The following is a 26,903-nucleotide window of genomic DNA, read 5'->3' on the forward strand; positions in this document are numbered from 1 at the left end:
GAAGTGTTTCTATCGAGGCTTTCATAGAGCCGTGCCCCCAACCCTGACATACCTCTCCCTAGCTGCAGGCTGTTGTATCCCTGGAGACTCTTTATTTCTCCATTCATTTGTACAACTTATTATTGAATTCATGTTGAATAAGTACACACTTGAAATGGTGCCTTGTCGTCAATTAAATGGTACACACCTTCAGTAGAATTCAGAATTCATCAAATAATTGCAGTTTTCACATTTGTTACCTCATTCGATTTTCTCTCATGTCTCTGTGTTCTGTCTATTAACCTCTTTTATGCTTCTTCCTTCACTGGTCTGATGGTGTCGTATCCCCCTGCTTCTCCCTTCACTGGTCTGATGGTTTCGTATCCCCCGGCTTCTCCCTTCACTGGTCTGATGGTTTCGTATCCCCCTGCTTCTCCCTTCACTGGTCTGATGGTGTCGTATCCCCCTGCTTCTCGCTTCACTGGTCTGATGGTATCGTATCCCCCTGCTTCTTCCTTCACTGGTCTGATGGTGTCGTATCCCCCTGCTTCTCCCTTCACTGGTCTGATGGTGTCGTATCCCCCTGCTTCTCCCTTCACTGGTCTGATGGTGTCGTATCCCCCTGCTTCTCCCTTCACTGGTCTGATGGTGTCGTATCCCCCTGCTTCTCCCTTCACTGGTCTGATGGTTTCGTATCCCCCTGCTTCTTCCTTCACTGGTCTGATGGTGTCTTATCCCCCTGCTTCTCCCTTCACTGGTCTGATGGTGTCGTATCCCCCTGCTTCTCCCTTCACTGGTCTGAGGGTGTCGTATCCCCCTGCTTCTCCCTTCACTGGTCTGATGGTGTCTTATCCCCCTGCTTCTCCCTTCACTGGTCTGATGGTTTCGTATCCCCCTGCTTCTTCCTTCACTGGTCTGATGGTGTCGTATCCCCCTGCTTCTCCCTTCACTGGTCTGATGGTGTCGTATCCCCCTGCTTCTCCCTTCACTGGTCTGATGGTGTCGTATCCCCCTGCTTCTCCCTTCACTGGTCTGATGGTGTCGTATCCCCCTGCTTCCTTCCCTGCCTGCTTTCTCTCCTCAGACCTGCTAACTTTTTACAGGCCCGTCTTAAACTGAACAATCAAGTGCATTTGTGTGTTCAATGACTGTTGTTCTGTGAATCTGTGATTTTGAATGGGCTGGCTGGAAGATGGCTGGTGACCTGCTGTGGAAAGGTCATGGTGATTCCATTTCAGTGGTCTGCCATTTAAGTCCAGTAGAAACAGCTCTGTTTCATGATGAGTGTTTTTATTAACCATTTCTGCCAGCTATTAGTGGGGGGGGGAGGTTCTGCTTACCAAGTGGTCATACATGTGTCAATGAACCAAATGTGGTCAATATAGCCACATACACTATATATATACACACACACACACACACACACACACACACACACACACACACACACACACACACACACACACACACACACACACACACACACTGCTGGATGTTTACATGCTATTAATAGCAGTTCAGTTATATGTTTACTGTGTTACTCTGCATGTTACATGTTCAGTATTGTTAGGTTATGAACAAACTGAGTAAAAACTCAAACGGACAACTAGAAAAAAGCTCAAACCAAGTTTATTCACCCACTGGTTCATACAGCTGCAAAGACAAAAGACATGATGACACAAGCGCATGTATTTATACCCTCTACTGGGCGGAGTCAACTCCTTTACACATCTAGACAACCAATACATCTCTGTTGCTAGGTAGGAATTGAGTTGGTTCCTCTCGCCTGGTGTAGTCACAGCCCTGCCCTCCCACCGTTGTGGGCGTGGACTGTATGTGTGGGAGAGTACTACAGTAGGAGAGACTTTGTGGTGGGCCTCTCTGGCCCCCCTCCCCAGAGGTTTCTTCTCACTTCATCTGTTGATTTGACCTCGAGACGCACTCCTCCCCAGTTCTGCAGCTGTCCTGCCGTATCAGAGACTAACAATTTCCTTTCACCTCTCTCCTCAGAAACATGGAGCAGAATATGAAGCTTCTGCTCACCGTAATTTTCCATATTCCTAGTTCCCATCTACCCTTCATTGACCCCAACACGTGCATTCCTTTTACATGTAAAGTAATTAATGACTTCAGAACAATGGACCAGATGGAACAGTAACTCAACATGAATTATATTATTATCTAGTTCTTAATAATGTGTTAATTTCAGATGGAGTGGAGTCTCTCTGTGTAGGTCCATGATGGCTGTCGTCTTGACCACAGCAGCTGAAGGCCCCCTCCAAGCCCATGTATGTACGTTGTTATGGCAACAGTAGATGGAAACACGGACGTTGAGACCCTGTTGGCTGCGATCCACCTGGAGCGATACCTGAAGACCTTCCGCCAGTCTGGCTTCCTCTTGGCCAGGGACCTCAGCCACCTAGACAATGGAGCTCTTATCCAGCTGGGTGTAACTGCCACCGGGCACAGGAAGAGAATTCTGAGACTGGTCCAGCACATTCAGAGGGCTACCAATCCGAATCAGTCGACATCAGAGCCCTTGGAGCCCTTATTGGACCGTTGTCAGTCTGAGTCTGACATTAATTCCACACCCATCCAATCAGGAGGGCCGAGGTCTGACCAAGGGGGCGGAACCGGGGCCATTCCGTTTGAAGCGTTCCGGAATAGTTCTGTTCCTAACATTCCATCCATGTTGATGAACTCCGGGTCAGAACAACAGCAGCAGTACAATGGGAATGTTGTCATAAAACCGGTTCCAAAACCTAGAACGGTGTTTTACAGACACAAAACAGAACCCGCTCGGTTTCTATCCTGTCCCATACCACCGACACCACCAGATCCTCATGTTCTAACCCTAACCAGGAAACCATCTCAGGAATCTCTCTGTTTCACCATATTAGAAGGTTTGGCTTCAGGAGAATTTAACACTGACACAGTGATGGTGGGGCCTACCCCTACCCATAACCCTATCCCTAACCCTGCCCCTAACCCTAACCCTGCTCCTAACCCTACCCCTACCCTGAGACACAGCCTAAGCCTGAGAGAGAGGAGGCTGAGTAACTCCTCAGACTCTGGAGGTCCCCAGCCCCCTGTTCCCCCTCGGCTGAACCGAGGTACCCCTCCAGCCATGTTTAGGGGACCTACATCCACACCACCGTCATCTGGTGGAAGGACTGAACAAAACCAGGACCAGTGGACGACAACCCCACCTCCCTCATCCTCCTATGATAACACTGGATTCCCCTCTCTGGCCACTTCCCCTCCTGGCTCCCCGATGGAGATGGTCTCCAATGAGATCTACTGTGGCACTTCACCTGGCACGGCAGCTAGTAGAGGACGGATTCCCTGCAACGCTCCTCAAACACCACCACGGCCAGAGATCCACACCACTCCTGAAAGAATTAGGTAGGTCAACGTCTGACTTTAATATCATATACCTATAGGGTAGAAATATAAGCCTACGTCGAAAGAGAGTATTGTTTTGTGTATCTAATGTTTTTGTTTTGTGTGTCTGCAGCACTTTAAGTAACAACTCTTGTGAATCGTCCCACGGAGGTAAGTCTACACATCACTTTCTGAAAGTAACCTTACAGATGGTTTAGTTAGACCTTATAACTGTGTACCCTTTAGCCCTATAAATGACCCTTGACCTGTTTTTAAATCAAGAAATTGTTAACACTTTGCATCGCTCAAACTTTACTTTTCGCTTACACTTTAGCATCCAGTTTAAATTCTTTATAGCAGGTTGAAAAAGAGCATGGTGGTCTCCAATAGAGGTGCAGATATAACTGTCAAGGCGTCCCGGTAAGAGGATGGAAATGATCAGTAGGAGACAGGGATACAAGTCATACTTTTATGGCCACACACACAAGACTGGCACACACACACACACACACACACACACACACACACACACACTGCAAACAGGAAGTGGACTAGGTGGAAGTGTTTTAGTGATAGTTTTAGTGGTTTTGTTGGTCAGTGGTGTCCTAACTCTAGGGTGTGTTGGGAGAGTCCAGGGCTGCAGGACAAATGGTCCATGGGTTGTGACACAGCTGTTGATGTGCCTGACAGAGGTTTATGCTCCTCACTCTGCCACTGCTTGCTGAAAACTGAGCACTAGGCTGAACTATGCTTTTATACTTGTTCCGGTCCCATCTACCTATTGGACAGATGCCCTGAGGAGATGCAGGTGGGCAGGGTCAAAGGTGGTGAATGGGTGGTCAAATGTCCCAATCAGAGGTCACTGTGTGTAGCATGTAATTGGAGTGCTCCAGAGGTGTAAACAGAGGAGCCTGTAAACAATTGGGACCAATCCCCCGCCTCTGCAGGGTCAGGGGGTCAGGCAGAGTTGGGGGGCAGGTAGGCTACTTGTTTCCATAGTTACAGAGGGGTGTGAGTTAGTGTTCAGGAGAGGGACTGTACTGGTTTTCTACACAACACTGTTTTCTATACTATAAGCATGTATGAACTTTTTTATTTTTATAGTATCTTATAACAAAGCTTATAATATGCCATGTCATTTCTTCCTCCACCGCAGTCCCCATGGAGAACCCAGAGGAGGAGATCAGTCCCTACTGTGAAACCGTCTTCCAGACCAGACGACCACTGCAGCACTCTGAGGTGAGACTGGGACTCTTGAGTATGCGTACCAAATGGCACCCTATTCCCTATGTAGTGCACTACTTTAGACCAGAACCCTATAGGCTTTCCAGGAAACATCAAATGGTGTCTGAAATGGCACTATGGGCCCTAGTAGTGCACCATATAGAGAATCGGGTGCCGTATAGAGAATAGGGGGCCATTTGGGACCTGGGTCTGTTATCAGGTTACAAGAACCCATCAGAGTTATATTGTGTTTGTGGTCACTCTTGCTCTCCTGACATTGATGAATGTGTTATCCATGTTGTCAAAGGCGGAAAGGACCAACAGTGAAGGAAAGGCAGGAATGACAAGAGCAGAGGAAGAGAAACACGGAGAGGATCATGGGTAAGATGATTGTGTCTAGAGGAGTGGATAATGCTACTGGCTTGCCAATAAAACATCTTCTCACACAACTCTGACTACAGCCATAGAGAGAAAATAGTCTGCTGTAGATTTAAAATGTTATTTGCGCTCCATCTTTTCAATCCAATGTTGGTACCTGCTGCCGTATTCTCACACTAGAGAAACCTAAAGCGGCTGGAGTCAAGGTTATTACAAATACATCAATCAGTTACAGAGACTGTTTTTACACTGCAGGACACCCAAACTCTCCTGGGCCAAACGTCTGTCCCACGCCCTCCACAGTGAGTCCCAGGGCTACAGCACAGTAGGAGAGGCAGCACCACCCCCTCGCTGCCTCTCCTTACCCCCCAACCTGTACCCCTCGGAGCCGGATGAGGACCAGACGATATCCCCCTACGCCAGCTACACCTCTCTCTCTGAGCAGACTGAACCCATCATCTGTGGCTGGCTGGATAAGCTATCACCACAAGGGTATGCCTGGTCCTGGTCCTCCTTGCCTCCCTCCGTCTTCTCCTCCCTTCTGAGGAACTATCTCTGCCTCGTGCCTGTCCTCTCAAACCGGTGTGTCTCTCGCTTCTCCTTCCCCACTGTGTTTATCCAATCTTGTGTTTCTTGCTAAATACAAAAAAGTTCATATGCCTTCGGAAAGTATTCACAACTGATGTTTCTCTTAATAAATAAAAATCATCACTGAGCACATTTCTGTTCTGCTGAGCACAAACTTGAACGTTGTGAAAATTCTGTGCAACTTCCTGCCCGCGTTTACTGTGAACACTGAGGCTGTGCCTACTGTGCCTAAGTTAGTTTTAACAGTGGTCAAGTAGGCTGCTGTGGCTATTTGATCATAATGTAGATCTACCAGAGTGGTCTACCATAAAAAACAATGGAGAAAAATGCATCCCATAACATTTTAACATGGAAATAGCTGTTCTATCATTTAGACCACAGTAGCAGCCAATGTGTAGTTTTCAATTTCCTACATTCCATGAGACTTTTGAAATCAACATGCAGGGCTTGACATGAACCTGTTTATCCACTTGTCCTTCAGACAAGGAGGTGACTGAACATGTATAGTCTTAACTAATGGGGATAACTCTAGAAAGTTGAAGGAAGTTTAATGTCGTGTTTCTCTCTGCAAGGCTGATATTTCTTCAGTCCCAGTTTAGAGGGAAAGTTGCTCACACGCCTTTACATTTCTCCACATTTTGTTGTTGTTACAGTCTGAATTTTAAAATGTATTTAAATTGAGATTTTGTGTCACTGGCCTACACACAATACCTCATCGTGTCAAAGTGGAATTATGTTTTTAGAAATGTTTACTAGTTAATTAAAAATGAAAAAATGAAATGTTTTGAGCCAATAAGTATTCAACCCCTTTGTTATAGCAAGCCTAAATATGTTCAGGAGTAAAAATGTGCTTAACAAGTCACATAAGTTGCATGGACTCACTCTGTGTACTATAATAGTGTTTAACATGATTTTTGAATGACTACCTCATCTCTGTACCCCACACATACAATTATCTGTAAGGTCCCTCAGTTGAGCGATGAATTTCAAACACAAATTCAACCAAAAAGACCAGGGAGGTTTTCCAATGCTTCGCTAAGAAGGGCACCTATTGGTAAAATGGCTCAAAATAAAAAATATATCCCTTTTGAGCATGGTGAAGTTAATTACACTTTGGATGATGTATCAATATACCCAGTCACTACAAAGATACAGGCGTCCTTCCTAACTCAGTTGCCGGAGAGGAAGGAAACTGCTCAAGGGATTTCACCATGAGGCCAATGGTGACATTTACAGAGTTTATTGGCTGTGATAGGAGAAAACTGAGGATGGATCAACAACATTGTAGTTACTCCACAATACTAACATAATTGACAGAGTGAAAGGAATGAATCCTTTAAAGAATAAAAATATTCCAAAACATGCATCCTGTTTGCAATAAGGCACTTAAGTAAAAATGTGTTAAAAAATGTAAAAAAAACTTTGTCCTGAATACAAAGTGTTATGTTTGGGGCAAATCCTACACCAACAACACATCACTGAGTACCAATCTTCATATTTTCAAGCATAGTGGTGGCTGCATTACGTTATGGGTATGCTTGTAAGGACTAGGGAGTTTTTCAGGATGAATAAAGAAACAGAATAGAGCTAAGCACAGGCAAAATCCTAGAGCCAAACCTGGTTGTCTGCTTTCCAACAGACACTGGGAGACAAATTCACCTTTCAGCAGGACAATAACCTAAAACACAAGGCCAAATATACACTGGCGTTGTTTACCAAGACAACATTGAATGTTCCTGAGTGGCCTAGTTACAATTTTGACTTAAATCGTCTTGAAAATCTATGGCAAGACTTAAATGTCTGTCTAGCAATGATCAACAACCAGCTCGAAGAATTTAAAAAAGAATAGTGTGCAAATATTGTACAACCCAGGTGTGCAAAGATCTTACATGCCAACCACACAGCTCACGTTAAGTGCGCGAGCGTTGCACAATACATTTACACATACATGTTATTAAATCATTGCATCCACACTGCTCGCCTGCGTCAACGAGCGTCTGCATAGCCAGGTGCTAAAATAGAACTTGTTTCTATTTGTGATGCTTGACGCACTGCAAGTACCATTCCTCCAACATCCTCATTGGTTTTTAGGAGCATATACCCACGTGGGTGATTGAAAGATGAACTGAGGTACACTCTCCATTCCAGTTGGTGGTAGTAAAGCACCTTTAATGTTGGTTGCCAACTGCCATATAAAGTCCGAAGAAGAAGCCTGAAGGAGGAGAGGTTACTAGAAACTAACAAGGTTTACCTTTTTATCTGTGGATTAATTGTTGGAGTAGAGGACCTTGTGCATTTCAGGTAAAATAACAACCCAATGTTTATATCCCAGGACAAATTAGCTAGTAACAGTAAGCTAGCTAGCTAGCTAAATTGGCATGAATGTTTAATACTTTTCGACCTGTCCCCAAACTAATATAGTTGGTTCAGAGTTTGTTTTGATATTTCAACCAGCGTGTCCTGATCGCATCTGGTGTGGGTGGACAAAATCAACATGCGCACATGCCCGGTGTAGTCAGCATGATACCCAGAAAGACTCACAGCTTTAATCGCTGGCAATGGTGCTTCTACAAAGTATTGACTCAGGGGTGTGACTACTTTCTGAAAGCACTGTCTCTGCTTCGTGTCTTTTTTTTCTTCCCTTTCCCACTGTGCTTCTCTGTCTTTGGGTTTCTTGTTAAATGATAAACAGTTAATATCGCTACAGGAGTCTATACGAGCTCTGTTTATTATTAAATATATACAGTTGAAGTCGGAAGTTTACATACTTAGGTTGGAGTCATTAAAACTCGTTTTTCAACCACTCCACAAATTTCTTGTTAAACTGTAGTTTTCGCAAGTCGGTTAGGACCCCCTGTAATTTTTCCAACAATTGTTTACAGACAGATTATTTCACTTATTCACAATTCCAGTGGGTCAGAAGTTTACATACACTAAGTTGACTGTGCCTTTAAACAGCTTGGAAAATTCCAGAAAATGATGTCATGGCTTTAGAAGCTTCTGATAGGCTAATTGACATCATTTGAGTCAATTGGAGGTGTACCAGTGGGTTTATTTCAAGGCCTACCTCTAAACAGAGTGCCTCTTTGCTTGACATCATGGGAAAATCAAAATAAATCAGCCAAGACCTGTATAAACACCATGGGACCACGCGGTGGCAGGGCAGCCTAGTGGTTAGATCGTTGGGCTAGTTACCGAAAGGTTGCAAGTTCAAATCCCCGAGCTGACAAGGTACAAATCTGTTGTTCTGCCCCTGAACAAGGCAGTTAACCCACTGTTCCTAGGCCGTCATTGAAAATAAGAATTTGTTCTTAACTGACTTGCCTAGTTAAATAAAGGTCAAACTAAAATGAAAAAACGAGTCCTATATCAACATAACCTGAAAGGCCGCTCAGCAAGGAGAAGCCACTGCTGCAAAACCGCCATTTAAAAAAAGCCAGACTATGGTTTGCAACTGCACATAGGGACAAAAGGAGAAATGTCCTCTGGTCTATAGAACTGTTTGGCCATAATGACCATCGTTATGTGAAGCACGGGGGTGGCAGCATCATGTTGTGGGGGTGCTTTGCTGCAGGAGGGACTGGTGCACTTCACAAAATAGATGGCATCATGAGGGAGGAAAATTATGTGGATATATTGAAGCAACATCTCAAGGCATCAGTCAGGAAGTTAAAGCTTGGTTGCAAATGGGTCTTCCAAATGGACAATGACCCCAAGCATACTTCCAAAATGGCTTATGGTATTGGAGTGGCCATCACAAAGCCCTGACCTCAATCCTATAGAACATTTGTGGGCTGAACTGAAAAACCATGTGCGAGCAAGGAGGCCTACAAACCTGACTCGGTTACACCAGCTCTGTCAGGAGGAATGGGCCAAAATTCACCCAACTTATTGTGGGAAGCTTGTGGAAGGCTACCCGAAACGTTAGACCCAAGTTAAACGATTTAAAGGCAATGTTACCAAATACTAATTGAGTGTATGTAAACTTCTGACCCACTGGGAATGTGATGAAAGAAACAAAAGTTTAAATAAATTATTCTCTCTCCTGTTATGACATTTCACATTCTTAAAATGAAGTGGTGATCCTAACTGACCTAAGACAGGAAATGTTAACTAGAATTAAATGTCAGAAATTGTGAAAAACTGAGTTTAAATGTATTTGGCTAAGGTGTATGTAAACTTCCAACTTTAACTGTGTGTGTGTGTATATATATATTTTAAGCAGTGGTATGACAGTCTGATAATTTTTGTATTTGGCATTCTAGGAACTATGTATTCCAGAAACGCTATGTGAAGTTTGATGGCAAAAATCTGCTGTACTTCGGCAGTGAAAAGGTAGGCCTTTTTTCCTGAATGATGGACTGTATCACATTGAGATTGAGATAATCAGCATTTTTCATGACAATATTTGTCTCTTTACCAATATTTCTCCCTCTTTTACTATTCTCTCCAAGGACCCGTACCCCAAAGGAGTGATTCCTCTGGCTGCGATACAGATGGCCCGCATGGCCAAAGACAATAAATTTGAGATAGTGACAAGTCACAGGACGTTTGTCTTCCGGGCTGATAACGAAGGTAAACAAAGCACTTAACAAGCAACACAGCCTCTGTCATAATCTCATAGTAAAAACATCTCGTTTACAACTTTATTTTTAGCCTACTGATTCCTCTGGTATTTATCTTTTTAGGGAATTATTTGGTATCGAAAGATAGTTTCTGGTACAATTGGTAACTGACTGGTAGAAAAAGGATGCTTGGTTTGAATCCAAACGACACAAACAATAAATTCACATTGTTTTTGTGTAATTACCATATAATTTCATAGTAAATACCTGGTATTTTCTGTACCATTTTAATAAAAAATTATAAAAATTGTAATACCAACCGACATCTTTCTACCTGTCCCTTCTCAGTGCAGAGACATCAGTGGTGCAGTATCCTACAGGGGAGGGTGAAGGAACAGCTTGTGTTCGGGCGCCCTCGCTTCGGTCCTGGCAGCCACTGTCAGAGGAGTGGTCCTCTGGAGCTCAAAGGGACCAAGTCAAAAGTCTACGTGGCCATCAACACAGAGCAGGTCTGGCTGTACAAGACTGAACAGTGTTTTAGGAATGGGATAGGAATCACGCTGATCGAGGCCAGAGGAGCTACGATTAGAGACGGCAAAGGAAAAAGCTTTGACCTCATCACTCCTTACAAAACATTCAGGTACGTTGTTTACTGACATGGTAATAACACTTATACACCTTTCTCTAGTTTTGTCAACAAATACATTCTGTTCATCATCACTCGGGGCTCCCGAGTGGTGCAGCGGTCTAAGGCCCTGCATCTCAGTGCAAGAGGCGTCACTACAGTCCCTGGTTCGAATCTAGGCTGAATCACTTCCACCCGTGAGTCCCAAAGGGCGGCGCACAATTGGCCCAGCGTCGTCCGGGTTAGGCCGGTGTAGGCCGTCATTGTAAATAAGAATTTGTTCTTAACTGACTTGCCTAGTTAAATAAACTTCCTACACTGTTGTTTTTGAATCCCTGAAAACGGAGACAATTGTGTTTGATTGATTGAGCCAGAAGAGTTTTTGATTGATTGACGATTGATTGATTGATTGAGTGACTGATTGTCCCTGTAGTTTCACAGCTGAGTCTGAGCGGGATAAGAGGGACTGGATGGAAGCTGTACAGGAGTCCATAGCAGAGACCCTGTCTGACTACGAGGTGGCTGAGAAGATCTGGTCCAACAGGTTTAATAAGCTCTGTGCTGACTGCCAAGCAGTCAACCCAGACTGGGCCTCCATAAACCTCTGTGTTGTCATCTGTAAGAACTGTGCAGGTGAGACAGCGTTTCCCCTACTATTGTATAGGTGGGGCGGGCTCCCCCTCAGTTTGATGCCAGAGGGCCTAGATGGGTTTTGGGTCCCATCTGGTGAGTGTGACTGATGAGATAGCATTGGCAGCTGTTGGCCAGGTGTCTTAGTTATCAGCCCATTGTCATGAGCCACAACTGTTTCATTCTCACCTGTGTTGTTTTTATCCCACCTGTGCCAGGTGAAGTGAAATGTTGCTCTGGAAATGTTTCCAAATACACACATCATTTCTCTGTCTCGTGGTTCTCTCTAGCGAGGCAGCGCCTGAGTGTTCTGTTACAAACACAATACCACTGTCTAGTGCCAGGAGAGTGATTATGGAGGTCTTTTGTCCCTTTTCCTCTGCAGGTCAACACAGAGGTCTGGGGACTATGGTGTCTAAAGTACAGAGCCTGAAACTGGACACCAGCGTGTGGAGCAATGAGATCGTGCAGGTGAGAGGAACGAGAAGGCTTCTTCAGGGAAGGTGGAGGGAGAAAGTCAGGGGAAATGCTCACGTTTATTTTAGTTAAGTGTCAAAATATTTTCCGGATACTGAAATGAGTTTGCTTTGTTGTGTATCAAGGACTTCTCACCATTTTCACCTCCAACAAATCCATTATATTGGAACAGAGTTGAAATATGTTTTGTACATTTTTAAGTTGACAGTCCGATGATAGACTGAATATAGTCAGGACCTCATGAGTTCTGATTATTCTGTGTTTTTTGTGGAAACTGTTCTGCGTTTGTGTGTTCATCAGCTCTTCATAATGCTGGGGAACGACCGAGCCAATGAGTTCTGGGCGGCCAGGTTATCTCCAGCTGACGAGTTAGACCATGATGCCACACCGGACCAGCGGAGAGAGTTTATCATCCATAAGTACCGTGAGGGGCGCTACCGACTCCCCCACCCCAACTTCAACACACAGGAGGAGCTGCTCAAGGTACAAGAACGCATTGTATAGCTTTCAAATGTATAGCTGCTAGAACAGGATCCAGCGGAAAGGGGGATACCTAGTCAGTTGTACAACTGAATGCATTCAACTGAACTGTGTCTTCCTGCATTTAATCCAACCCCTCTGAATCAGAGAGGGGGGGGGGGGTCTGCCTTAATCGACATCCATGGCGCCCGAGGAACAGTGGGTTAACTGACTTGCTCAGGGGCAGAACGACAGATTTTTACCTTGTCAGCTCGGGGATTTGATCCAGCAACCTTTCGGTTACTAGTCCAACGCTCCTACCCGCCAGGCTACCTGCCACCCCCATGTGGTGTGTTGTATAGGCTATATTCTTATCATAAACCCTTGTTATTAGTCTACAAGGTGTACGAATGGAGAACATTTCTAGTTTGTTATGAAATAATAACTAAATGACTATCTGTCTTGGCTGGCTGCTCTGTGTCTCAGTAAAAACACACGGCTGGCTGCTCTGTGTCTCAGTAAAAACACACAGCTGGCTGCTCTGTCTCTCAGTAAAAACACACAGCTGGCTGCTCTGTGTCTCTCAGTAAAAACACACAGCTGGCTGCTCTGTGTCTCTCAGTAAAAACACACGGCTGGCTGCTCTGTGTCTCTCAGTAAAAACACACGGCTGACTGCTCTGTGTCTCTCAGTAAAAACACACGGCTGACTGCTCTGTGTCTCTCAGTAAAAACACACAGCTGGCTGCTCTGTGTCTCTCAGTAAAAACACACGGCTGACTGCTCTGTGTCTCAGTAAAAACACACTCCTGGCTGCTCTGTGTCTCTCAGTAAAAACACACAGCTGGCTGCTCTGTGTCTCAGTAAAAACACACGGCTGGCTGCTCTGTGTCTCAGTAAAAACACACTCCTGGCTGCTCTGTCTCTCAGTAAAAACACACAGCTGGCTGCTCTGTGTCTCTCAGTAAAAACACACAGCTGGCTGCTCTGTGTCTCAGTAAAAACACACGGCTGGCTGCTCTGTGTCTCAGTAAAAACACACTCCTGGCTGCTCTGTCTCTCAGTAAAAACACACGGCTGACTGCTCTGTGTCTCAGTAAAAACACACAGCTGGCTGCTCTGTGTCTCAGTAAAAATACACGGCTGGCTGCTCTGTGTCTCAGTAAAAATACACGGCTGGCTGCTCTGTGTCTCTCAGTAAAAACACACGGCTGACTGCTCTGTGTCTCAGTAAAAACACACGGCTGGCTGCTCTGTGTCTCTCAGTAAAAACACGCGGCTGGCTGCTCTCTCTCAGTAAAAACACACAGCTGGCTGCTCTGTGTCTCAGTAAAAACACACAGCTGGCTGCTCTGTGTCTCTCAGTAAAAACACACGGCTGGCTGCTCTGTGTCTCTCAGTAAAAACACACGGCTGACTGCTCTGTGTCTCAGTAAAAACACACTGCTGGCTGCTCTGTGTCTCAGTAAAAACACACAGCTGGCTGCTCTGTGTCTCAGTAAAAACACACGGCTGGCTGCTCTGTCTCTCAGTAAAAACACACAGCTGGCTGCTCTGTGTCTCTCAGTAAAAACACACGGCTGGCTGCTCTGTGTCTCAGTAAAAACACACAGCTGGCTGCTCTGTGTCTCTCAGTAAAAACACACGGCTGGCTGCTCTGTGTCTCAGTAAAAACACACTCCTGGCTGCTCTGTGTCTCTCAGTAAAAACACACAGCTGGCTGCTCTGTGTCTCTCAGTAAAAACACACGGCTGGCTGCTCTGTGTCTCTCAGTAAAAACACACTCCTGGCTGCTCTGTCTCTCAGTAAAAACACTCCTGGCTGCTCTGTGTCTCTCAGTAAAAACACACGGCTGGCTGCTCTGTGTCTCAGTAAAAACACACTCCTGGCTGCTCTGTGTCTCTCAGTAAAAACACACTCCTGGCTGCTCTGTGTCTCTCAGTAAAAACACACTCCTGGCTGCTCTGTCTCTCAGTAAAAGCACACGGCTGGCTGCTCTGTCTCTCAGTAAAAACACACGGCTGGCTGCTCTGTGTCTCAGTAAAAACACACGGCTGGCTGCTCTGTGTCTCAGTAAAAACACACTCCTGGCTGCTCTGTGTCTCTCAGTAAAAACACACGGCTGGCTGCTCTGTGTCTCTCAGTAAAAACACACGGCTGGCTGCTCTGTCTCTCAGTAAAAAACACACAGCTGGCTGCTCTGTGTCTCTCAGTAAAAACACACGGCTGGCTGCTCTGTGTCTCTCAGTAAAAACACACGGCTGGCTGCTCTGTCTCTCAGTAAAAACACACGGCTGACTGCTCTGTCTCTCAGTAAAAACACACGGCTGACTGCTCTGTGTCTCTCAGTAAAAACACACGGCTGGCTGCTCTGTGTCTCTCAGTAAAAACACACGGCTGGCTGCTCTGTGTCTCTCAGTAAAAACACACAGCTGGCTGCTCTGTGTCTCAGTAAAAACACACAGCTGGCTGCTCTGTGTCTCTCAGTAAAAACACACAGCTGGCTGCTCTGTGTCTCTCAGTAAAAACACACAGCTGGCTGCTCTGTGTCTCAGTAAAAACACACGGCTGACTGCTCTGTGTCTCTCAGTAAAAACACACGGCTGGCTGCTCTGTGTCTCTCAGTAAAAACACACGGCTGGCTGCTCTGTCTCTCAGTAAAAACACACGGCTGACTGCTCTGTCTCTCAGTAAAAACACACGGCTGACTGCTCTGTCTCTCAGTAAAAACACACGGCTGACTGCTCTGTCTCTCAGTAAAAACACACGGCTGGCTGCTCTGTGTCTCTCAGTAAAAACACACGGCTGGCTGCTCTGTGTCTCAGTAAAAACACACAGCTGACTGCTCTGTCTCTCAGTAAAAACACACAGCTGGCTGCTCTGTGTCTCAGTAAAAACACACAGCTGACTGCTCTGTCTCTCAGTAAAAACACACAGCTGACTGCTCTGTCTCTCAGTAAAAACACACAGCTGACTGCTCTGTCTCTCAGTAAAAACACACAGCTGACTGCTCTGTCTCTCAGTAAAAACACACGGCTGGCTGCTCTGTCTCTCAGTAAAAACACACAGCTGGCTGCTCTGTGTCTCAGTAAAAACACACGGCTGGCTGCTCTGTTTCTCTCAGTAAAAACACACGGCTGACTGCTCTGTCTCTCAGTAAAAACACACAGCTGGCTGCTCTGTGTCTCAGTAAAAACACACGGCTGGCTGCTCTGTGTCTCTCAGTAAAAACACACAGCTGACTGCTCTGTCTCTCAGTAAAAACACACAGCTGGCTGCTCTGTGTCTCAGTAAAAACACACAGCTGACTGCTCTGTCTCTCAGTAAAAACACACAGCTGACTGCTCTGTCTCTCAGTAAAAACACACAGCTGACTGCTCTGTCTCTCAGTAAAAACACACAGCTGACTGCTCTGTCTCTCAGTAAAAACACACGGCTGGCTGCTCTGTCTCTCAGTAAAAACACACGGCTGGCTGCTCTGTGTCTCAGTAAAAACACACGGCTGGCTGCTCTGTTTCTCTCAGTAAAAACACACGGCTGACTGCTCTGTCTCTCAGTAAAAACACACAGCTGGCTGCTCTGTGTCTCAGTAAAAACACACGGCTGGCTGCTCTGTGTCTCTCAGTAAAAACACACGGCTGGCTGCTCTGTGTCTCAGTAAAAACACATTGTGGCACACTACCCTTACGGGAAAAACCACATGAATTTCACATGTGTTTTTCTGTAAGGGTACACATTTAGACGAGATGGTATCGGTGGTAGTTTTAGTACCTGTAAGCTATACTAGGGTTCTAGTTACAGCTGTAGCTGCCTGTAGCTAGCATGCTATACTAGGGTTCAAGTTACGGCTGTAGCTGCCTGTAGCTAGCATGCTATACTAGGGTTCAAGTTACGGCTGTAGCTGCCTGTAGCTAGCATGCTATACTAGGGTTCAAGTTACGGCTATAGCTGCCTGTAGCTAGCATGCTATACTAGGGTTCAAGTTACGGCTGTAGCTGCCTGTAGCTAGCATGCTATACTAGGGTTCAAGTTACGGCTGTAGCTGCCTGTAGCTAGCATGCTATACTAGGGTTCAAGTTACGGCTATAGCTGCCTGTAGCTAGCATGCTATACTAGGGTTCAAGTTACGGCTATAGCTGCCTGTAGCTAGCATGCTATACTAGGGTCAAGTTACGGCTGTAGCTGCCTGTAGCTAGCATGCTATACTAGGGTTCAAGTTACGGCTGTAGCTCCCTGTAGCTAGCATGCTATACTAGGGTTCAAGTTACGGCTGTAGCTCCCTGTAGCTAGCATGCTATACTAGGGTTCAAGTTACGGCTATAGCTGCCTGTAGCTAGCATGCTATACTAGGGTTCAAGTTACGGCTATAGCTGCCTGTAGCTAGCATGTAGCCAGACTTTTATCCCAACAACAAGGACATGGAATGTGCTTTTGAAACTAAAACAATTAGAGGGAGTAGATGAAAGGGAGCCAGTTGAATGGAGACTTTTTGGACTATAGGCTGAATGTCTGTCCCTGTGGCTGTGGATGCTTTTAGTGGTACGTACGTGCTGTGTGTGTGTTGCGTCACCCTAATATATCCCCTAATGCTTCCCTCTCTCTCTCTCTCTCTCTCTCTACCCTGCAGGTTCTGTGTACTGCTGTGACCGAGCAAAACCTGCTGAAGACGGTCACCCAGATCTTCACCGAGGCAGAAGCTGTCCGAGCCCGCCTCGCTGCCTCTAATGGATATGACAAGCATCTGTCTCAGGAATACTCCCTCCCGCAAGGCACCTCAGGTAAGACAGGGGACAGGCTTTATTTGCCTGCTGGACTTTTTATGCATTATGTGACTATTTTGCGACCGTGCAGTATAATGTAGTGTGCTCAGCAGCTCTCTGGAAAAAGCTTTCAAGTAATTACAGCATGGTTCATGGTTTGATAGACAACCCAGAGCCTTTGTGATGAAACAGTTTGGTCTTCCTCTGCATGTTTACCTCTAGTGTTGTAGGAGTAAAATATCTCTGTTGAAACGTCACAACCAGCTATCTCTGTTGAAACAGCACAACCAGCTATCTCTGTTGAAACAGCACAACCAGCTATCTCTGTTGAAACAGCACAACCAGCTATCTCTGTTGAAACGGCACAACTAGCTATCTCTGTTGAAACGGCACAACTAGGTATCTCTGTTGAAACGGCACAACTAGCTATCTCTGTTGAAACGGCACAACTAGCTATCTCTGTTGAAACGGCACAACCAGCTATCTCTGTTGAAACGGCACAACTAGCTATCTCTGTTGAAACGGCACAACTAGGTATCTCTGTTGAAACGGCACAACCAGCTATCTCTGTTGAAACGGCACAACTAGCTATCTCTGTTGAAACGGCACAACCAGCTATCTCTGTTGAAACGGCACAACTAGAACACTGGAGGGAAAACTTATTTAGAAACGTCATCTACATTTCAATTCATAACCGTTTATCACACGTCTGATCATTTATAATCTTGTAAATGCATTTATTATGGCTTATTCATGAAACTCTTTATGAAGTATGACTTAATGTTTTGTCCTGTTTGCCTAGAACCCTACTCATGTTTTTTTTTTTTTTTGCAGTGTCAAAAACAGTTTTTTTCGTCTGTTCCTCCCTGTTTTCTCAGACCCCAGTGTGTATGATGAGATTATGCAGGCCGTGCTGCACTCCGGCTACCTCTACAAGTCAGCCTCAATGAACAAAGGGACATTATCCAGGAAAACCAGAGAAGGTAGGCGTGCGTGCGTGAGCGCGCGCACGTGTGTGTGTGTGTTGGCAGGTGCTAACAGCACACCACTTGGCACAGATTGAATAGAGAAATACTGCCTCCTCAGTAACATCGGCATAAAGGCTTGTAGAGAACAAAGCACTTTATACAACCAAATACTGACTGGGCCAATACTGTTCTGTTAGGAAATACACTACTCACTGTTAGTGGCTGGAGTCTCTACAGTAAAACAGAGCTTTGTGATTTAGAAGTTACTCATAGTTACTTGTAGTTTATTTCTCTCTAAAAACACAGCCCATCATAAAAATCCCAAAAGTTTTAATTTTAAAGGGACTACGATTTCCAGGCTTCTTCACGTTTGTTCGCTCTAATCGCCGAGGGATGAGCGGGATTCTGAAGTACGGCAACGCAAGACTATTTTAGAAAGTAACAGCTTATATTTTTGCTGTTATTTTCCCCCCAGATTTCCAGAAGTACTGGTGCACGGTGGAGAGGTCTCTTCTGTTCTATGAGTCTGACCGATGTCCTGATCCGAGCATGAAGATCAACGTCAAAGACATCGTCTGTCTGGGGGTCAGCAGGCCGGACTCCTGCAACAACAACGGCTTCGTTGACAGGTTAGAGGACCAATCATGGCACAGTAACTAATGTAGGCGGCCAATCATACTGTCCATTTCAAACACGCACGTGGAGAAAATGTACATTTAGCATGAAATGGTTATATCACTGCCACTCAATGTACAGGTATCTACCAACTAGTATTGATCTAATGCCCTTCACTTATGTTCCTGTGTCTTGTTGTAGGTTTCTCTATACGTTTCAACTGTACTTGTCCTCAGAGAAGCTCTATCAGTTTGGATTGGAAACTCCTGATGCACTGCAATGTTGGGTCAAGGCCATTGGAAAGGTATGAGATGTGCAATGCCTGCACACTGATGATGCCAATTCTCAGCTTTACTGACGTAGTTACAGCTCTTCCAGCTCACAACGTTGTAATGTCCCTATGTGTGCATAATGGTGGGTTACAGTGAAGTGTTCCCTCCTTTCTAACTAACACTGTCTATGTCCTGTACTAGCCTGGGATGTGTCTGTTCAGTGTTCCCTCCTGTACTTGAATCACTTCCTGTGTTGTCTTCCTCAGGCCGCCACACCTTTAAGCTGCCACTGCCTGCTAGCGAGGGAGTTTGAGCGGGTGGGAGTGCTGCGTTACAAGGCCATGCGAGACCCTTCTCAGTGGAAAGAGGGATATTTTGTCCTTCAGAAGTCTAACCTCTTCATCTGCCCAGGGAACGACGGAGCAGCTGAGGACATTATCAATCTTAAACGTCTGCAAGAGCTCAGTGAGTCTCCTGTCCTGACCAAAACTTTACTGGCACTGTGTGGTAATGTAGTTCCTCAAATAACGTTTTGGTAACTCCTCACTGAGACATTTTATGCCCTAACTATGGATTGTAATAAACTGCCAATAAAGGGGGTACTATAGTCATTCAAAACCCGTCCGACTATAAAGAAAAAGCCTACTGCCAGCTTGATCGTGGACATTTCTCTGCCTTAACTACCCCAAGCACCGTTTCTTTGAGCAACTGTCTGCTGATGAATGATGTAGTCCGTCTTCCATTTGTTCTGTGTTTTGTCTCCTAGGTATAGTAACTGAGAACCAAAACCATGAGAAGAAGGAAATTCTGGTTTTGGTTGAAAAAGGAAGGTTGGTTTTCAGTCTCTCTGCCTTTCTCTTTTTGTCATTATACAAGTATGTCAACATATCGTGGCTAGTTTGGTGCCTAAAAACTAATTTACTTGGTCAAATTATTTTCACTCTGGAAATTCCATTCCCCACCAATTCTGCCCCCAGCTAGGGGGGAATTTCCAGAATGAAAATAATTTGACAATGTAAATGAGTTTTTTGGAGCCAGATTCAGAGTGAGTCTATTTTCTCTGAACCTTCACCTCTGAGTATCGACGTGTGTCCCCCCCCCCCCCCCCCCCCCAGGACGCTGCACCTCCAGGGGATGGGTCGGTTAGACTTCTCCCTGTGGTACGCAGACATCCAGAGAGCTGCCGGAGGGAAGGGCAACACCCTGAGAGAACAGCAACTCAGCAGGAATGATATCCCCATCATCGTAGACAGCTGCATCGCCTTCATCACACAGTATGGTAAGGAAGGAGTCTGGATATTCTATTCCGTTACACAGTATAGTAAAGGAGGAGTCTGGATAGGCTATTCTATTCCGTTACACAGTATGGTAAGGGAGGAGTCTGGATATTCTATTCCGTTACACAGTATAGTAAAGGAGGAGTCTGGATAGGCTATTCTATTCCGTTACACAGTATGGTAAGGGAGGAGTCTGGATATTCTATTCCGTTACACAGTATGGTAAGGGAGGAGTCTGGATATTCTATTCCGTTACACAGTATGGTAAGGGAGGAGTCTGGATATTCTATTCCGTTACACAGTATAGTAAGGGAGGAGTCTGGATATTCTATTCCGTTACACAGTATGGTAAGGGAGGAGTCTGGATATTCTATTCCGTTACACAGTATAGTAAGGGAGGAGTCTGGATATTCTATTCCGTTACACAGTATGGTAAGGGAGGAGTCTGGATATTCTATTCTGTTACACAGTATGGTAAGGGAGGAGTCTGGATATTCTATTCCGTTACACAGTATGGTAAGGGAGGAGTCTGGATATTCTATTCCGTTACACAGTATGGTAAGGGAGGAGTCTGGATATTCTATTCCGTTACACAGTATGGTAAGGGAGGAGTCTGGATATTCTATTCCGTTACACAGTATGGTAAGGGAGGAGTCTGGATATTCTATTCCGTTACACAGTATGGTAAGGGAGGAGTCTGGATATTCTATTCCGTTACACAGTATGGTAAGGGAGGAGTCTGGATATTCTATTCCGTTACACAGTATGGTAAGGGAGGAGTCTGGATATTCTATTCCGTTACACAGTATGGTAAGGGAGGAGTCTGGATATTCTATTCCGTTACACAGTATGGTAAGGGAGGAGTCTGGATATTCTATTCCGTTACACAGTATGGTAAGGGAGGAGTCTGGATATTCTATTCCGTTACACAGTATGGTAAGGGAGGAGTCTGGATAGGCTATTCCCTTACACAGTATGGTAAAGGAGGAGTCTGGATAGGCTATTCCGTTACACAGTATGGTAAGGGTGTAGTCTGGATATTCTATTCCGTTACACAGTATAGTAAAGGAGGAGTCTGGATATTCTATTCCGTTACACAGTATGGTAAGGGAGGAGTCTGGATATTCTATTCCGTTACACAGTATGGTAAGGGAGGAGTCTGGATATTCTATTCCGTTACACAGTATGGTAAGGGAGGAGTCTGGATATTCTATTCCGTTACACAGTATGGTAAGGGAGGAGTCTGGATATTATATTCCGTTACACAGTATGGTAAGGGAGGAGTCTGGATATTATATTCCGTTACACAGTATGGTAAGGGAGGAGTCTGGATATTATATTCCGTTACACAGTATGGTAAGGGAGGAGTCTGGATAGGCTATTCCGTTACACAGTATGGTAAGGGAGGAGTCTGGATATTCTATTCCGTTACACAGTATGGTAAGGGAGGAGTCTGGATATTCTATTCCGTTACACAGTATGGTAAGGGAGGAGTCTGGATATTCTATTCCGTTACACAGTATGGTAAGGGAGGAGTCTGGATATTCTATTCCGTTACACAGTATGGTAAGGGAGGAGTCTGGATATTCTATTCCGTTACACAGTATAGTAAGGGAGGAGTCTGGATATTCTATTCCGTTACACAGTATAGTAAAGGAGGAGTCTGGATAGGCTATTCTATTCCGTTACACAGTATGGTAAGGGAGGAGTCTGGATATTCTATTCCGTTACACAGTATGGTAAGGGAGGAGTCTGGATATTCTATTCCGTTACACAGTATAGTAAGGGAGGAGTCTGGATATTCTATTCCGTTACACAGTATGGTAAGGGAGGAGTCTGGATATTCTATTCCGTTACACAGTATAGTAAGGGAGGAGTCTGGATATTCTATTCCGTTACACAGTATGGTAAGGGAGGAGTCTGGATATTCTATTCCGTTACACAGTATGGTAAGGGAGGAGTCTGGATATTCTATTCCGTTACACAGTATGGTAAGGGAGGAGTCTGGATATTCTATTCCGTTACACAGTATGGTAAGGGTGTAGTCTGGATATTCTATTCCGTTACACAGTATAGTAAAGGAGGAGTCTGGATATTCTATTCCGTTACACATTATAGTAAGGGAGGAGTCTGGATATTATATTCCGTTACACAGTATAGTAAAGGAGGAGTCTGGATAGGCTATTCCGTTACACAGTATAGTAAGGGAGGAGTCTGGATATTATATTCCATTACACAGTATAGTAAGGGAGGAGTCTGGATATTCTACTCCGTTACACAGTATGGTAAGGGAGGAGTCTGGATATTCTATTCCGTTACACAGTATGGTAAGGGAGGAGTCTGGATATTCTATTCCGTTACACAGTATGGTAAGGGAGGAGTCTGGATAGGCTATTCCCTTACACAGTATGGTAAAGGGAGGAGTCTGGATAGGCTATTCCCTTACACAGTATGGTAAAGGAGGAGTCTGGATATTCTATTCCGTAACACAGTATGGTAAGGGAGGAGTCTGGATATTCTATTCCGTTACACAGTATAGTAAAGGAGGAGTCTGGATATTCTATTCCGTTACACAGTATGGTAAGGGAGGAGTCTGGATATTCTATTCCGTTACACAGTATAGTAAAGGAGGAGTCTGGATATTCTATTCCGTTACACAGTATGGTAAGGGAGGAGTCTGGATATTCTATTCCGTTACACAGTATGGTAAGGGAGGAGTCTGGATATTCTATTCCGTTACACAGTATGGTAAGGGAGGAGTCTGGATATTCTATTCCGTTACACAGTATGGTAAGGGAGGAGTCTGGATATTCTATTCCGTTACACAGTATGGTAAGGGAGGAGTCTGGATATTCTATTCCGTTACACAGTATGGTAAGGGAGGAGTCTGGATATTCTATTCCGTTACACAGTATGGTAAGGGAGGAGTCTGGATATTCTATTCCGTTACACAGTATGGTAAGGGAGGAGTCTGGATATTCTATTCCGTTACACAGTATGGTAAGGGTGTAGTCTGGATATTCTATTCCGTTACACAGTATAGTAAAGGAGGAGTCTGGATATTCTATTCCGTTACACATTATAGTAAGGGAGGAGTCTGGATATTATATTCCGTTACACAGTATAGTAAAGGAGGAGTCTGGATAGGCTATTCCGTTACACAGTATAGTAAGGGAGGAGTCTGGATATTATATTCCATTACACAGTATAGTAAGGGAGGAGTCTGGATATTCTACTCCGTTACACAGTATGGTAAGGGAGGAGTCTGGATATTCTATTCCGTTACACAGTATGGTAAGGGAGGAGTCTGGATATTCTATTCCGTTACACAGTATGGTAAGGGAGGAGTCTGGATAGGCTATTCCCTTACACAGTATGGTAAAGGGAGGAGTCTGGATAGGCTATTCCCTTACACAGTATGGTAAAGGAGGAGTCTGGATATTCTATTCCGTTACACAGTATGGTAAGGGAGGAGTCTGGATAGGCTATTCCCTTACACAGTATGGTAAAGGGAGGAGTCTGGATAGGCTATTCCCTTACACAGTATGGTAAAGGGAGGAGTCTGGATAGGCTATTCCCTTACACAGTATGGTAAAGGAGGAGTCTGGATATTCTATTCCGTAACACAGTATGGTAAGGGAGGAGTCTGGATATTCTATTCCGTTACACAGTATAGTAAAGGAGGAGTCTGGATATTCTATTCCGTTACACAGTATGGTAAGGGAGGAGTCTGGATATTCTATTCCGTTACACAGTATAGTAAAGGAGGAGTCTGGATATTCTATTCCGTTACACAGTATGGTAAGGGAGGAGTCTGGATATTCTATTCCGTTACATAGTATAGTAAGGGAGGAGTCTGGATATTCTATTCCGTTACACAGTATGGTAAGGGAGGAGTCTGGATATTCTATTCCGTTACATAGTATAGTAAAGGAGGAGTCTGGATATTCTATTCCGTTACACAGTATAGTAAAGGAGGAGTCTGGATAGGCTATTCGATTCCGTTACACAGTATGGTAAGGGAGGAGTCTGGATATTCTATTCCGTTACACAGTATAGTAAGGGAGGAGTCTGGATATTCTATTCTGTTACACAGTATAGTAAGGGAGGAGTCTGGATATTCTATTCCATTACACAGTATAGTATGGGAGGAGTCTGGATATTCTATTCCGTTACACAGTATGGTAAGGGAGGAGTCTGGATATTCTATTCCGTTACACAGTATGGTAAGGGAGGGGTCTGGATATTCTATTCTGTTACACAGTATGGTAAGGGAGGAGTCTGGATATTCTATTCCGTTACACAGTATGGTAAGGGAGGAGTCTGGATATTCTATTCCGTTACACAGTATGGTAAGGGAGGAGTCTGGATATTCTATTCCGTTACACAGTATGGTAAGGGAGGGGTCTGGATATTCTATTCTGTTACACAGTATGGTAAGGGAGGAGTCTGGATATTCTATTCCGTTACACAGTATGGTAAGGGAGGAGTCTGGATATTCTATTCCGTTACACAGTATGGTAAGGGAGGAGTCTGGATATTCTATTCCGTTACACAGTATAGTAAGGGAGGAGTCTGGATATTCTATTCCGTTACACAGTATGGTAAGGGAGGAGTCTGGATATTCTATTCCGTTACACAGTATAGTAAGGGAGGAGTCTGGATATTCTATTCCGTTACACAGTATGGTAAGGGAGGAGTCTGGATATTCTATTCCGTTACACAGTATGGTAAGGGAGGAGTCTGGATATTCTATTCCGTTACACAGTATGGTAAGGGAGGAGTCTGGATATTCTATTCCGTTACACAGTATGGTAAGGGTGTAGTCTGGATATTCTATTCCGTTACACAGTATAGTAAAGGAGGAGTCTGGATATTCTATTCCGTTACACAGTATAGTAAGGGAGGAGTCTGGATATTATATTCCGTTACACAGTATAGTAAAGGAGGAGTCTGGATAGGCTATTCCGTTACACAGTATAGTAAGGGAGGAGTCTGGATATTATATTCCATTACACAGTATAGTAAGGGAGGAGTCTGGATATTCTACTCCGTTACACAGTATGGTAAGGGAGGAGTCTGGATATTCTATTCCGTTACACAGTATGGTAAGGGAGGAGTCTGGATATTCTATTCCGTTACACAGTATGGTAAGGGAGGAGTCTGGATAGGCTATTCCCTTACACAGTATGGTAAAGGGAGGAGTCTGGATAGGCTATTCCCTTACACAGTATGGTAAGGGAGGAGTCTGGATAGGCTATTCCCTTACACAGTATGGTAAGGGAGGAGTCTGGATATTCTATTCCGTTACACAGTATAGTAAAGGAGGAGTCTGGATATTCTATTCCGTTACACAGTATGGTAAGGGAGGAGTCTGGATATTCTATTCCGTTACACAGTATAGTAAAGGAGGAGTCTGGATATTCTATTCCGTTACACAGTATGGTAAGGGAGGAGTCTGGATATTCTATTCCGTTACACAGTATGGTAAGGGAGGAGTCTGGATATTCTATTCCGTTACACAGTATGGTAAGGGAGGAGTCTGGATATTCTATTCCGTTACACAGTATGGTAAGGGAGGAGTCTGGATATTCTATTCCGTTACACAGTATGGTAAGGGAGGAGTCTGGATATTCTATTCCGTTACACAGTATGGTAAGGGAGGAGTCTGGATATTCTATTCCGTTACACAGTATGGTAAGGGAGGAGTCTGGATATTCTATTCCGTTACACAGTATGGTAAGGGAGGAGTCTGGATATTCTATTCCGTTACACAGTATGGTAAGGGTGTAGTCTGGATATTCTATTCCGTTACACAGTATAGTAAAGGAGGAGTCTGGATATTCTATTCCGTTACACATTATAGTAAGGGAGGAGTCTGGATATTATATTCCGTTACACAGTATAGTAAAGGAGGAGTCTGGATAGGCTATTCCGTTACACAGTATAGTAAGGGAGGAGTCTGGATATTATATTCCATTACACAGTATAGTAAGGGAGGAGTCTGGATATTCTACTCCGTTACACAGTATGGTAAGGGAGGAGTCTGGATATTCTATTCCGTTACACAGTATGGTAAGGGAGGAGTCTGGATATTCTATTCCGTTACACAGTATGGTAAGGGAGGAGTCTGGATAGGCTATTCCCTTACACAGTATGGTAAAGGGAGGAGTCTGGATAGGCTATTCCCTTACACAGTATGGTAAAGGAGGAGTCTGGATATTCTATTCCGTTACACAGTATGGTAAGGGAGGAGTCTGGATAGGCTATTCCCTTACACAGTATGGTAAAGGGAGGAGTCTGGATAGGCTATTCCCTTACACAGTATGGTAAAGGGAGGAGTCTGGATAGGCTATTCCCTTACACAGTATGGTAAAGGAGGAGTCTGGATATTCTATTCCGTAACACAGTATGGTAAGGGAGGAGTCTGGATATTCTATTCCGTTACACAGTATAGTAAAGGAGGAGTCTGGATATTCTATTCCGTTACCACAGTATGGTAAGGGAGGAGTCTGGATATTCTATTCCGTTACACAGTATAGTAAAGGAGGAGTCTGGATATTCTATTCCGTTACAGTATGGTAAGGGAGGAGTCTGGATATTCTATTCCGTTACATAGTATAGTAAGGGAGGAGTCTGGATATTCTATTCCGTTACACAGTATGGTAAGGGAGAGTCTGGATATTCTATTCCGTTACATAGT

At 44.6% G+C, this 26,903-nt stretch overlaps 1 protein-coding gene across 1 annotated transcript in view; it reads left to right on the top strand.

Annotated features, from left to right (window-relative positions):
- Positions 1-26,903, top strand: part of LOC120062170 (arf-GAP with Rho-GAP domain, ANK repeat and PH domain-containing protein 3-like) — an 88,678-nt gene that overhangs the window by 14,521 nt on the left and 47,254 nt on the right. Inside the window, exons 2-19 of the mRNA XM_039011976.1 lie at positions 2,189-3,384; positions 3,497-3,534; positions 4,520-4,602; positions 4,895-4,968; positions 5,221-5,457; positions 9,819-9,888; positions 10,008-10,128; positions 10,467-10,758; positions 11,177-11,376; positions 11,759-11,844; positions 12,151-12,333; positions 16,936-17,086; positions 17,947-18,051; positions 18,512-18,665; positions 18,853-18,955; positions 19,190-19,388; positions 19,690-19,753; positions 20,039-20,202. Coding sequence (XP_038867904.1) covers positions 2,270-3,384; positions 3,497-3,534; positions 4,520-4,602; positions 4,895-4,968; positions 5,221-5,457; positions 9,819-9,888; positions 10,008-10,128; positions 10,467-10,758; positions 11,177-11,376; positions 11,759-11,844; positions 12,151-12,333; positions 16,936-17,086; positions 17,947-18,051; positions 18,512-18,665; positions 18,853-18,955; positions 19,190-19,388; positions 19,690-19,753; positions 20,039-20,202 — 3,439 coding nt within the window. The 5' untranslated portion in view covers positions 2,189-2,269. The remainder of the gene's footprint in view (positions 1-2,188; positions 3,385-3,496; positions 3,535-4,519; positions 4,603-4,894; positions 4,969-5,220; positions 5,458-9,818; positions 9,889-10,007; positions 10,129-10,466; positions 10,759-11,176; positions 11,377-11,758; positions 11,845-12,150; positions 12,334-16,935; positions 17,087-17,946; positions 18,052-18,511; positions 18,666-18,852; positions 18,956-19,189; positions 19,389-19,689; positions 19,754-20,038; positions 20,203-26,903) is intronic.

Source organism: Salvelinus namaycush, chromosome 17, assembly GCF_016432855.1.
Source record: "Salvelinus namaycush isolate Seneca chromosome 17, SaNama_1.0, whole genome shotgun sequence".
Taxonomy (NCBI): Eukaryota; Metazoa; Chordata; class Actinopteri; order Salmoniformes; family Salmonidae; genus Salvelinus; species Salvelinus namaycush.